Source organism: Pseudopipra pipra, chromosome 21 (assembly GCF_036250125.1).
Source record: "Pseudopipra pipra isolate bDixPip1 chromosome 21, bDixPip1.hap1, whole genome shotgun sequence".
Lineage (NCBI taxonomy): Eukaryota > Metazoa > Chordata > Aves > Passeriformes > Pipridae > Pseudopipra > Pseudopipra pipra.
Window position 1 is genome coordinate 4,211,257 of NC_087569.1, and position 13,221 is coordinate 4,224,477.

At 51.2% G+C, this 13,221-nt stretch overlaps 1 protein-coding gene across 3 annotated transcripts in view; it reads left to right on the plus strand.

Moving 5' to 3' along the window:
* The window catches only part of CAMKK1 (calcium/calmodulin dependent protein kinase kinase 1), a 93,151-nt gene that overhangs the window by 48,117 nt on the left and 31,813 nt on the right, over nucleotides 1-13,221 (plus strand). For all 3 annotated transcript variants that reach the window (XM_064677755.1, XM_064677758.1, XM_064677757.1), the window contains exons 4-9: nucleotides 20-73; nucleotides 7,680-7,731; nucleotides 8,246-8,379; nucleotides 8,971-9,007; nucleotides 10,405-10,426; nucleotides 12,369-12,457. In XM_064677755.1, coding sequence (XP_064533825.1) covers nucleotides 20-73; nucleotides 7,680-7,731; nucleotides 8,246-8,379; nucleotides 8,971-9,007; nucleotides 10,405-10,426; nucleotides 12,369-12,457 — 388 coding nt within the window. The remainder of the gene's footprint in view (nucleotides 1-19; nucleotides 74-7,679; nucleotides 7,732-8,245; nucleotides 8,380-8,970; nucleotides 9,008-10,404; nucleotides 10,427-12,368; nucleotides 12,458-13,221) is intronic.

The following is a 13,221-nucleotide window of genomic DNA, read 5'->3' on the forward strand; positions in this document are numbered from 1 at the left end:
AATTGGTGTTTATTTTTAGGGTTCCTACGGCGTTGTGAAACTGGCCTACAACGAGAACGACGACAAGTATTACGTAAGCGCGTCCCTCCTCTGCTCCTCGTTGCTGCTGCTGCTCCTCACTCCCCTTCACCCCCCTGAGAGCTGGGTCCCCTCTACCCTGCTGCTTTTAGCACGTGCACTTCTGGTTTGTGTGGCACGCAAGGAGTCGAACGTCCTGCTGGGCACGGACCTGCTCTGTGCGCGCGGTGCCGGGCGGGAGCGGCTCGGATCGGGTGGGCTGCCTTATGTAACTGGAGGGATCTCGGAGGCAGGAGCGTGTTGCTGATTTGTCTTGACATTTTCTAGCTATGAAGCAGGTCACCTGAAATTAGAGGCGTGTGGGTGGTGGTATTCAGCACCTGCTGTGCACAGGAGGGTTGGCCTGGAACGAGCAGGCGTGTTTTGTAAGGAAACGGGGGCGTTTATCAGAAAGATGCTGAACAGCGTGGCCTGGCTGGGCAAGGCCCCCTTGGGGGGGAGGTCTTACCCCCTTGGGGACTGCCTGGGGGGCACTGAATGGGGCCTCACTGTCAGGGCATGAGGTGTAGGGTGGAAGGCAGAAGGCAAACCTTGGCTTTTGACTCCCTTGCTGAGCTGAAGGGCAGAGTTGGAGAGTTTCAGATTCAGAACGGCTGCTTACACCAGGGGCTCCTGCTCTGTCCCTCCCCTTCCAGAGGCAGGTGAATCCCAGCCATCCCAGCTGGGATTCCTGCAAAATCTGCCTGCAGATGTGCTCATGTCCCTGGGCTTGCCCAGGGGCTCATTTTGTTCAGGCTCAGAGCAGGAGCTGGAAGGAAGGAAAAGTGCCTTGCCGTGTGGGGCTGTGCCTGGAGGCTTCTGGAAAGAGCTTCCAGCAGTTTCTGATGGATCCAAGGGCAGGAATTGGCTGAGCAGAGCTGGGTGGTTGCAGTGCTGTTGAACCTGAGCCCTGCTGCCCCCAACACAGCTGCTGCTCCACTCTGTGTTTGGTGAGAGGGTCCTGCTGTCGCTCCCACAGTGGAGTGGCCTCATGTGGGTGAATATTCCAATGTGGCCCATCAGAGCACCCAGGCAGACTCATGTGCTGTTCCCTGTCCCTGCTGGCTTTGGTACAAAGAGGAATAAGAATATGCTGTGGGTTGTAAAGTGTCCTCATTCCCCACCACTCCCCAGCGGGTTTTCCTCCCTAACTCTTGGATTTACAAGTGACATCCCAGGTCAAAGAGGTCAGGTGGAATTTTATGCCTGTGGGTATTCCTTAGCCCTTCTGTGCTCCCAGCAGGCATGAAATTGCAGGAGGAATGTCTTGAAATGAGGGATGGAATTGTTGAGACAAAAATCTGGACAAGGTGCCCTGGAGCTGGCCAAGCAAAGGAACCACAATTCTTTCCATCTCCTGTCCTTTCCAAGCTGACTCACCACTGCACCAGAGCAGTTGGTGTTTCCAATGGCTCCCTGTCTCTCCAAGTGCTCCTTCCCCTGCCCTGCAGCAGGATGATTTGTTCTGCAGAGAGTGATGGTGCCAGCCATGGTTTCCCTGATCCATCTGTCCCACCAGCACAGGCAGTGCCAGGACCAGCAGCACAGGGTGGGAATGCATTGCATCAATAAATCACATTTATTTCCAGCTGAAGATATTTTTGCTTCTAAAATTTTAATCCTTACATTTTGGCACTGCCCTTTTGATCTGGGAATCCTGTTGCTGGCCCTGTGGGCTGCCCAGGGCGGGCAGGGCAGCTGGCACAGCTCAGCAGGGGAGAGCTGGGGTTGGGACAGCATTGCCTGCTGTGCTCCTGTCCGTATTTTGGATGTGCATTAACGCTGTGGACGTAGATTTAGCTGGTCAAATCCAAGCCAAAAGTGAAAGCCTATGGCCAGGGTGTGTGTTAGTTAATCCCCACTTAATCTCTGTTTCTAATCTAAGCAAACACTTTAAAGGTACTGCAGCCCTGGAGGGGCTCCTGTGCCTGGTCCGTGTTTCAGTCTCGCTGCCCAAAGCAGGGCAGGGTATTGCAGACCCCCCTCCTGCCAGCACTGCAGGGATGTGCTCTGTGGTTTGCCCTAATCTTCCTTTTGGGGGCTTGAGGCAGGGTCTGAACCAGATCCCAGCTGGCTGTGAAGGTGATCCTGGGAGCTGTGTGGAATTCTACAGCAGATGGAGAGGTGTCTGCCCGTGTTTGATTGCAGTGGGTGTCAGCATGTGGGAGAGGGGCTGCACTGCTGCCAAAAGGCTGAAGTCTGTATCTCATGTACTTGCTACCCTTTCATCTGAGGCAGTGGGACCTTTCCCCCTTTCCCAGCTGCAGCCACATGCAGACAGCCCAGCCCCCCTGATCCTCCCAGGTGCCCGTGCTTGTGTTTTCTGGGAGTGTGAGCTGTGATGGAGACACCTCCGCTTTCCCCGAGACATTAAACCAGCTCAGGAGCTGGCAGACTTTTCAAAGCTTCAGAGAAATAGTGCCAGTTGCATAACTGGCTAATGGCTGCTGAGCTCCCCACGCTGCCCCATGTGCCTGACCCTCGTGCTCTCCCAGAGTCAGACAATTTCCATCCTGCTCTGCTTATCCTTCCCATCCAGAGCTGCTCCACAGCAGTGCACCCCGACCCCCCCAGGGGATACCTAATGGACCTGCCTGGTACCAGCAGTTAGCAGAAGCAATTGTGATTCTAATAGTTGGAGAGGACCTTTTCTGTGCGGGTTTTTTCCCCCCAAAATTTAGCTTTGGAACGTTTTTGTTTTGTCTCGGTGGTGAAAAGCACCAGTGGAGGAAATCTGCCCTTGGTTGGTCTTTAGTGAGCAAGGCCAGGTTGGACAGGGCTTGGAGCACCCTGGTCTAGTGGAAGGTGTCCCTGTCCATGGCAGGGGGTTGGAACTACATGGTCTTTAAGGTTCCTTTAAGGTCCCAAACCATTCTATGATATGATGATTCTGTAACTGATTTATGTTTGCAGTGGTTTAGCATGAGGTCAGGGTCTTGCTGCCTGATTTATTGTCTTTAAGCTGGTGTGCTGCAATAAAAAGGAGCAAAATGGTAAAGAAAGCAGAAAAAACTTTATTTTGGAGTATAATTCAGAGTGTGGCTCCTGATTCTTGCTAAGGTGTGGGACCCTTTGGTAGCTCTCTTCAAAAAGGCAAAGTTTATAGGTACCAGGGACTGAATCTGGCTCCTTTTGAAGCAAAAGGAAAGATTGTTGCTGCTTTAGTGAGTTTTGGATCTGGCCTAGAATTAGGAAAAACTCTCAAGAAAATATCCAATCACTACATTTGGGAAAAATGTAGATGGGTCATGTTTACTTTGTGGGTTTTTTACCTTCCATTAAAGATGAGAGAGTGCTTCTAAGAGCTTTACCCTTCGTTGCTGTGAACAACCCCAGTGCCAGGGAGGGCTGTAAAAGTGTGCTGGCTCAAATCAGCGGATGCAGGGAATGTGTCAGACCGAGGAAATGGAACTTTCAGCACCAAGTACGTGACCTCCAAGGAGGAGGCCCCCCTGGAATGCTGTGCTGGCTCCCAGAGCAGAGGACCCTGCTGCTCTTGGGGCACATGCAGCTGTTCCAGCAGCGTTGGTGGGGCTCTGCCAAGGAACCCTTCACACTGGAAAGGTTTCAGTGTCTCAGTCTGCAGGAGATGCTTTGACGGTGACAAGGGGAAAAAAAGGAAAGGCTGAGCTCTGGGAAAAAGCAGCAAATAAAAAGCAAAGGCAGATGTGTCCGGGCAGAGATCTAGTTTGGAGTCATTGTGCTGATGGAATTTGATTCTGTGATGCCTCCGGTCATGTCTCCCTCCAATTTTCAATCTCTAAATCAGCTTGCAAGGAGAAGTGGTTATGATGGACATTTGTTATGCTACTGCTGCAATAAGGCAATAGCATTGTAGGTTGTCAGTAGGTTTCTTTTTTTTTTTTATCCTTTTTAAATCTGGTTTCCTAAGAAACAAGATTTGTGTGATTGTGCTCTGTGTCTCTGTTTGTACCTATGCATAGAGGACTGTTTTCTACCAAGTCCCAGTGATGGGGAGAAATTCCTTCCAAGTTTATGAAAGCAATGGCTGAACAAAGTGCTGCTGAGGAGAAGGTGGCCAGCAGCAAGCCTTGAACTTTATAGCCCCTGGAGAATCCACTTTGGTTACCATCCAGGTTGGGAAGGGAAGGCACAGCTCCTGTGTTTCCCGTCCTCCTCCTCACCTAACAGCTGCTGAACCACTGCCAGCTGTGCTCCGGAGTGGTGAGGATCAGGAAAAGGATCTCTGGCTTGTCCAACACCCCGTGTTGTTCAGCTCTGGGGTTGTGAGGGGCTGGCCCACCTGCAGTAAGAGCAGGGAGACAGCTGGAGGCAGACAAGCATGGCCACTCCAGAAGGCTGTCCCTGCTGTGGTGGCACAGCATGGATGGGGCACAGCCTGCTGATGGAATTCTGCTGCTGTTGGGGCGAAAGGTGACAAATGCAGGAGCAGGATTTTAGGGCCATGGCAGCTAAGCCTGTCTGGTTGCAGTTCATAACACTCCTCTCTCCCAGCAGAGCTTCCCTCTCAGCCACTTTATCTGAGGGATGTCATTGTGAGGAGGGACAGGTGAGGAAGGGCTGGGAATGCTCTCTGTTCTGTTCAGCATTCCCAGCATGCCTTCATGCACTAGCAGAGGATTTAGGTGGTAATAGCAACCTTTGAGTGGCATCCCACTCCCCTGGGAGCTGCAGGCAGGGACTGTGCCCAGGGCTTCTGCCCTTGCAGTGCAGGTCTCTCTGTTAACAAATAAAATGACATCCTGACATGTTGTGAGAGGACCACAAAGGACAGGTGGTAAGTTCTCTTGGCTCAATCATGTTGTCACCCTTCCCTCCCAAAACTAATGGCCATTTTCTGGTTGTCATCACCGGCAGCTTGTGGTCTCACTGTTGTGAAAGCTACTGAATGCCAGGCATCCCTTCTCTCCATAAACCTGGGATCTCCTTTCCCTCAGGCAGCTTCCCTGTGGTTTCCAGCTGTCAGGTTGATAGGAGGAGAGCAGTAAACTTTAAGATAATAAATATATATAAAAGAAAAGTACACAGTCCCTGCTGCCTCTCAAAGGGAAATGTCAAGCCCCATGGCCACGCGTGAATAGTCGGAAGGAAGATGTTTGCAAGGGCATGTATGGAGGAAATCTCCAGGCTCCCTCTTTTCCTGAGGAGGCTGAAGCAATGCTTGTCTGTGCAAAGGGAAAATCCCTCAGCTTGGCTCTGAGCTGGTTCTTTATCAGAAAGGCATTATCTGGGTAATTAGCTCTGCCTGTGAGTACAAATGTCTTTGGCTCTGTCGTGCGTGTGAGCCCGAAGGAGATGTTTGCTGGAGCATCCCTGAGTTGTTCCTGTTACACACAGCCACAGTTCAGGAGGAAGCCTGGTCCTGCCAGCTCCCTGGAATTAGAGTGAGGCTTCACAGCCCCATGCTCTCCTCTCTGCTCTTGTGGTAATTAAGTGGCTCTGGCCTGTTGCATGAGGAACTTTGCTTTTTGTCCCCTCTTTGAGTTTGTAAGTGCAGTGGGACAGGTTCTGATCCAGCCCTGCTTGTGCAGTAGTAGGTACTGGTGCTTTGAAACTGGTGTAAGCATGTCCTGGTGCTTCTTCTCCAGCAGTAGTGGTAGTTTACAGTCATCTCACCTACAATACAGTAACCCCCCATCTCCCCTCATACCATCCTTCAAGGAGTTCGGGTCACAGCAGTAGCTCTTGTTCCCTCCATTTCTGCCCCTGAGAGCAATTTTTGTCTTTGCTATTGCTCCTCTCTGTACCTTCCTGCTCCCTCCAGCCTCTTCCAGAGCCTGTCCTGGGAAGGACCAACCTGATATGGGCATAGCTGGTGGCAGTGGTTCAGTTCCTCAGGCTGAGTCCCCCAAGCACTGATGCACTTGGGAGCTTTCAGCAGCAAATCGCATCTTCTATTTTTTTCTTCTTCCTAAAGCTCCTTGCCAGAAGGCAGGGAGGACTCAAGATGGAATTGGAGCAAGGAGAGCCTTCTCCTCCTGGGTTGGCAATAGTTGAAAGAGAAATGGATGTATCCATTCCTTTGATTTTTCTCATAAATTTTCATTATGGAGAGATAAAAGTGGGGAGTGTAGGAAGGCCTCCAGGCTTGGTTCTGGCCGTATTTGGAGGTGGTTGAGCACATCTTGGATCCTCTCTCAGCAGACCATGAATCATTTGTCTCTGTGCTGGACACAGTGCTGTGCTAAGTGAAAGATAAGCACTTCTGAGTCTGTCTCTCAACACCGTCGTTCCCAACAGTTGGCTTGGAGCTGTCAGGCAGGATCGAGAACTACACAATGTCTCTTCTCAATTACACGGCTGCAAATCCAGAGGATTTCACTGGATCAGTACCAAAAATAACAATCCTCCCATGAACCTGGCTGCAGCAGGAGCACTGATGGGAGGTGGGGACCCCAGGGCATGTGATGGCATCGCTGCCAGGAAAAACAGCTTGGGAAGGAGCTCACTGGAATGGTTTCGGCGTCCTGTCCCTGGTGTACGTGCTAAAAGCAGGTAGTGTGCAGTGAGCCTGCCTCTGTGGTATTAATGCAAAATTCCTTGGCATTTGACTGTGTCCTGCAGGAGTCCTCGGTTAATTGTATTTTGCTAGGATCACTCCAGTGTGAATTACAGATTTGGAGGCTTAATTAGTAGGAGTAACTGCTCCTTCTAGGGGAAGGAGTGAGTGGCCATCCCAGCTTCTGTAAGCGTAGGCTGCTTTCCTAAGCAAATTGTTCCATGAGCTGCTTTCTCATGAAATATTTATCTGCTGGGCCACTCGGGGCTGTTTGAGTGGCCCTCCAAAAAGGTTATTAACGCACAGAGCAGATGGAGGCACAGGCACTGTTTATTAAATTCTGATTGCCTTTTGCCACCGTGCTAATGCCAACTGGAGGGCGGAAAAGATTACCCTGACCCCCTCCCACGCCTCAGCTGCCTCAGCAGTGCCAGCATGTGATGGGGTTTGAGAAAGGGAGGGAAGCCTTTGGCAAAATCCTGTTTCCCTCCCTGTGCCTTCGCCAGACCCCTGCCCAGGGCTGTCCTCACTGTGTCTGAGGGTGCAGGGATGGATGCCCACCAAGTGTCTCGTTCATGAACTTGGGCATGGTGCTGCAGCTGCTCTGTATCACTCTGGAAGGGGTGTATGGGGCAAAAAATACCCACTGGGAACGCAAAGGGCCTCCCCAGGCAGACTGTGTCCTGGCCCTATTCCAGGTCTGTGATGGAGATTCCAAGGGTGTTAGCTTTATGGCTGTGACACTCCAGCTCTTTTGCTTCCTAGACCCTCTGGCAAAGCAAAACATAAGGTGGAGCAGACTTGAAGTGGCTCTGACTTGCAGCATGAGGAACCCCCCTCTTCCCTCAAGCTCCTGCCCCAACTGCAGAAACTGGGTTCCTTTTTCTTTGCCCAGTTGAAAATAAATCAAAACCACCTAATTTTTTATGGGGAAAAAATGAATGAAAAAATGGTTAGCAGTGCTTTTAGGAAAGCCTGGGTCAGCGTCTGTCTGTTGTGACCACTGCTAACCAGGACACATTTTCTCTAAGTTGAGGAGCAGACCTGAGCCAGCCCCTGATGCCCAGCACACTTCCAGGTCTCAGCAATGTGCACTTTGGCTCCTGTTCAGTTTTAACACTGCTTTTTCTTCTTCCTTCAGGCTATGAAAGTCCTCTCCAAAAAGAAGCTCTTGAAGCAGTACGGATTTCCACGTGGGTATCTCACATTTAGAGGTCTCCCTGTTGCTCTCAGCCAGGAAAATCTCTCTGTAGAAGTATTGTCTGCAAGGACTGCAGAACTTGGCCTCATCTGAAAGCTGCCCATGTGGTTTGGGGCTGGTTAAAACGCCGCTTGTGTAGTGAAGGGGCAGGTACAACCCCAGGGAGATTCAATGCACTCAGTAATTAGAGTCCTGGCTCTGATTTTTGTGAGTCTCTTTGAAGTGGTGACTCTTCCCATGTTCACCATCTATGAAGCCTAATTAAGTGCTGGAAATTAGGCAGGGTAGTCCCCCTTCTTCCAGAGGCTCTTCTACCCTCTGGGATAGTACCAGGCTGGGAGGAGCTGGTCTGAATGAGGCTTGGAAATCTCAGTTCCAGGTGGGAGACTCAGTTCCAGGATGAGAACAAGTGGATGAGATCTTCCAGAACAGCTGGAGGTAGCTGCAGAGGGGCCAGTGGCTGCCCATCCTGGGAAGAGTTCTTCACTCTGTTGTCACTCTTGCAGGTCGGCCTCCTCCCAGAGGGTCGAAAGCATCCTCTGGAGAGCAGCCCAAGCCCATGGCACCACTGGACAGAGTCTATCAGGAAATAGCCATCCTAAAGAAGCTGGACCACATCAACATTGTTAAGCTGATAGAGGTGAGCAGCTCCTCCACCCTAAGCTACGCTGAAACAAGTCTGGTTTGTATTGCAACAAGAGGATCTTTCTTCAACTGCCCCTACTGCAGCCAAAATTGGTTTAAAATAGTTGCTCAGAAATTCAGGCTGGTGATTCCAAGCAGGATCCTACCAGTTATGTAGGACAAACTGATACACTTACCCAGGGCTGTGGGCTGGTGCCCAAGAGAAGGCAGCTCTCTCTGCTGGTAGAAATAGCAGTGAGCCTTGATCACTGAAACTTGTGTGCAGACAAGCCTGGGAAGGTGCACAAGTGCAAGGCTTTGGTGCCTTTTTCATTATTGACTGAGGTCAGGTTAGGACAAGCAGTGCCTTTATTGGTAGGCTGTTTCTCCAGGCAGAAGCCCAGATTTTTCTGGAGACAGGAAAATCTGTGTCCTTCAATGCCTCTCTCTCTGCAGGACTCTCTAAATATTAGTCTAAGCTGTTCTCAGTGCTCTGCAGTGCACAGTGTACAGGGAGCAGTAAAACGTTACTCCATTAAATATCTCTTATTTTTCCTGCTGTTTTTCTTTTTCTCCTTCCCCCTTATTTTTCTGTTATCAATCACAGGTCCTTGATGATCCTGCAGAGGACAACTTGTACATGGGTATGTGAGTCTCATATACTAACAGAACCATCTGGGCTTAGACCTAGTGATGCAAGTGGCACATACCAGGGCTCAGGGTCAGTACCCCAAACTCAAGCCAAGCTCTCCCTGAGGAGCAGGAGATCAGTCCCAGCAATGGCAGCAGTAGCAGCAGGACAGGTGGGGAATCTCTTGGGGGTCCTCAGGAGGTTGTGCTGGGGGATGAGCAGTGGCCATGTACCTGTTGTCCATGTTCCATCACCCCTTTCCTCTGCCTTGGATCCTGTGAGTGGTTCAGGCAAATCAAGCTCCTGCCTCTGCAGTCCCTCAGCAGAAGGGGAAGCTGTGGGTGCTCAGCACTGCTCAGGACTGAGCCTCCTGCAAGAGGCTTCCTCCCTCCTGCTGCTGACCCAGATGATGATAACTGCACCTTTCTCCTTCCAAAAATGCCCTCCCACTACAAAGCAGATCTAGAGGAAGTGGTGTTTGTTCTTTGCTAATGATTGCTGGCTTCAAATACTCCTGTGAGTGCTCAGCTGTGTGGGCATGGGGAAGGAATCTGGGATGGAGGGTGTCTGTAGGCACTGAGCAGCCTGCAAACAGGATGGTTGAATAATGAGATGCTGCCACAACCTGCAGCTTCTTCAGCCTGGGGGGCAGGATGAGCCAGTGCAGGCTGCCCTGTTGTGTTTGTACCTTCAGAGAACCTAACACCCCACCACAGGGCTGCCTGGTGCTCTGGGGAGGGGATCTGCTGGGATTTCTTGGGAGATGCAAGAAATCCCTTAGTAATTCACGAGGAAAGAGCTCTCCTACTCTAGAATAAAGGCAGGTCCTTCTCCTGTTTGCACAACAGGTCAGAGCAGGATCACAAAACCACATTGCCACTAACCCCCTAAACAGGCACACAAACTGATGTGCTCTGCAAACCTCAGCTCACACCAACAAATCCTCTCCAGTTGCTCCTGCCAGGGAGTGTTTGCCTCTGACAGACCTGTAGCTGTGCTGCTGATTGACACAGCAGAAACAGAGCAACGTGTTCTTACAGCATCTCGTTCAGTATCAGCAATTTAGCAGAAATATCACACCAAACATCCTCCCTGAAGGTACTGAATGGCACGGGGCTCAAATCAGTGAGGGCTGACAGCGGGAGCAGCAGCAGCAGCGGGGTTGATAAATTAGCCCCACTGTCTCCCTGTGCAGAGCTGGCAGGAAGAGGGAGATTTGTCTGTGCTGAAGAGATGAATGTTTTCATTTTGCATCCTCTGGTGTCCTTGTCATGGGTAAGGGAAGAGAAATGAGTGGAGGTAAATTGATTTTGTAGGTATAGGAATTGATGTGTTCTTATAGGTGATGAATAACGAATAAGCCCAGTCTGCTCTTCTCCTTCATTCATAGTTTATTTCCTTTTCTTGCAGTGTTTGACCTCATGAGGAAAGGGTAAGTAGCCCTCCTGGGATCCTTTTTGTTGAAATTTTTGATGTTCATCATTAGCTTCCCAGGTGAAATGGAGGTTTGATGCATCCAGTGGGGCAAACCTCTGTCTGTAGGCACAGGGGAAGCAAAACTCAGCTGTAGTTACCTTTGCACTGCTGCAGCCTGCAGTGATGTGGTGAATAGTAATGGGCTGGGAGGACATGTCCTGATGTCAGGCTCTGATTCAGAAAACAAGTTTGATGCCAATTCCCCATAAGGTGCCTGGAAGAAAAGGTTTTAATAGGAATACTCTGCTGGGGTACCAGCCACATCGTGGCTTCCTCTGGCACAAGGGGTGTGTGGTTGCATCAAGATTTACTTGCCTTCCACTACCTTATTTTGCCCCCAGCACTAACCTGTCGTGGGAGGCTGTTTTGTTGACACATTTTTCCATAGCAGGAGAAGTGATAAAGTGGTGGGAGGCTCCTCACTGCTTTTTGCTACACCTGCATGGATTCTGCAGCTCTACAGAGTCACAGCGAGGTCGGGAGAGCTGTGCCCAGGATGAGGGAGATTCCCAAAGGGCTTGTTTTTCTCTCTGTCCCCATGATTGAGGTTGCAGGCTGCCAGCTCTGGTGGGTTGCTGGTGAGAGGCTCCCCAGTCTCCCTGGTGATGCCCATCCTGTAGGAGAGGGAGCTCCTGTAAACAACTGTGTCCAGGGAACGTGTGGCTCGGCCGAGAGCAGCCTGGCTGCCTCCAGCAGAAGGCAATTAGACTCCATTAGTGGCTCTGCCAGGCCTGCACTCAAATGGTTTCTCCCTGGTTTCAGCAACAGGAAAATGTGTTTGAACAGGGAGGGAAGGCAGTGGCAGGAGAACGCAAATGGGAGATGAAGGTCATCAATCAAATGGGCAGCGAGGGAGAAAAGTGCTGCAGGAAGGATTTGCTGTGGGGTGCTGAGGGGAAGAGCTGAAGAGCCTGATTTTTGGTAATAGGCTGTTCCCTGCCAGGGTTTGGCTTGCCAGGACAGTGTCTCAGGAGCACTCACTTAAATCCAGCTCGAGTGAGTGGGCGTACATCCAAATGCAAGGCCAATCTGCTGAGCACAAGCAGGATTAACCCCCAGTGCAGTGAAGTCCTCAGCTCCTGCCATTCATCCTCTGGGGGAACAGAAGGTTCTGACTAGCTCTTACAGCCTCTTTGCCCTCAGCTTTCAGCAGGCACAGGCAGAAGAGGGGCTTTTAGAGGAGCCTGTGCATCCCTCAGCAGTGGCGGCACACAAAGGAAAGGAGAGGAGAAGCTGACCAGGTAACCTTGGCTGTTCAGGGCCAAATGGCTGAGTTCTGGTGGTGGCTGAACCCTGAACAGCTAAATAGGTTTTCAAAGCAGTTTAGCACAATGCACTGAAAATATTCCCACTTAACCTTTGAGCCAGTGGTTCCTGTCTAGATCCTGCTTGGTGTAGACCAGCTGCATGCTGATGTTGCTTCAGGACTGAGCCCCAGCATATGACAGCCAGTGCACACCATGGGCACTGGCACTGTCCCCACTGCTGCCTGGGACCTCCTGGTGATGCTGGAGCTCACAGCCAGGAGCAGCTTTAGCAGGAAACCAATGGCCAGATCCAATTTTGTTCTTTTCCCTTTAGGACTCTCAGTGAATAGTGTTTGCCTTATTTTGTGCAAACATCAGCTGTTAATCCTGATGATGATGAGGGCTCTGTGAGTCATGCTGGCTCAGGGACTATGCAAAGCCACCCATGACTGCTAGCCAAGCTCACTAATCAGGGTGTCACCACTTCCAGAAGGGATGGGCACACCTCCATCCTGTGTCACAGCACCCAGAACCTCTTGGGAGCCGGGCCCTCAATGCTGGGACATGGTGATGGAGAACATACTCCTCCTGCAAGGGGTGATGCTGCCATTCTGCAAAGTACTGAGTTGCTCTCCCTCCTCTTCCCAACAGGCCTGTCATGGAGGTCCCCAGTGAGCAGCCCTTCAGTGAGGAGCAGGCTCGGCTCTACTTCCGAGACATCGTCCTGGGCATCGAGTACTGTGAGTACCCAGCACTGACAGTGCTTTGCTGAGCACGTGCCTTGGCCCCCTGTGCAGCTGGGGAGGAGCATCTCAACGCTGGTGGGCTCTCAGATAAGCCTGTGAGGTCCCCTCTGTTTGCACGTGGTGGGGTTTGCAGTTGGAAGTGGCCCCACTCAGCTCAGGTTTACCCAGGCAGTGTCACAGATCCCTTAGAAAGGACACTGGGAAAATAGTGGCTTCTGTTTTTCTTCCGTGTATCTCTTTCTGAAGGCAATAGCAGAGCCAGAAAATGGGTGTTTGCAGTGATGTGGACTGAGTCAGTCAACTTCAGCTGGAATAAATTTCTTCTTTCTGGGTTAGCAGGACAAGCAGTGGCTGTGGGGAGAGCTGGCAAGTGGCACTGGGAGGGTGTTCTTGTCCACTCCCTTTGCAGAATCTTTTCTGAGTGACTCCTCATCACTCAGGGCTGTGGGGTGATGAGAGCCCAGCACTGCTCTGCCTTCCCAGGGACGTGGGGACTCAAGTGTGCTCCCAGGCTCTGCCCAGAGACTCCAGCAGCAGGGATCCTCTTTGCAGCCTATTTGATTATTGTCACCTTTTTTAGTGACACCTTCTCCCACTGTGGCTGAGGCCAGATTCACTGCTGAGTGCCTGTTCTGCAGAGTACCAGGAGGCCACAATAGGCCTGTAGAGGACAGCAGGGATTTTTCTGGCCCCACTGTAGTTGACATGGCCCTGCTGGCCTGAACCTGGCAGGAGTGGGAGAAGAGGTGTCCCTGAGC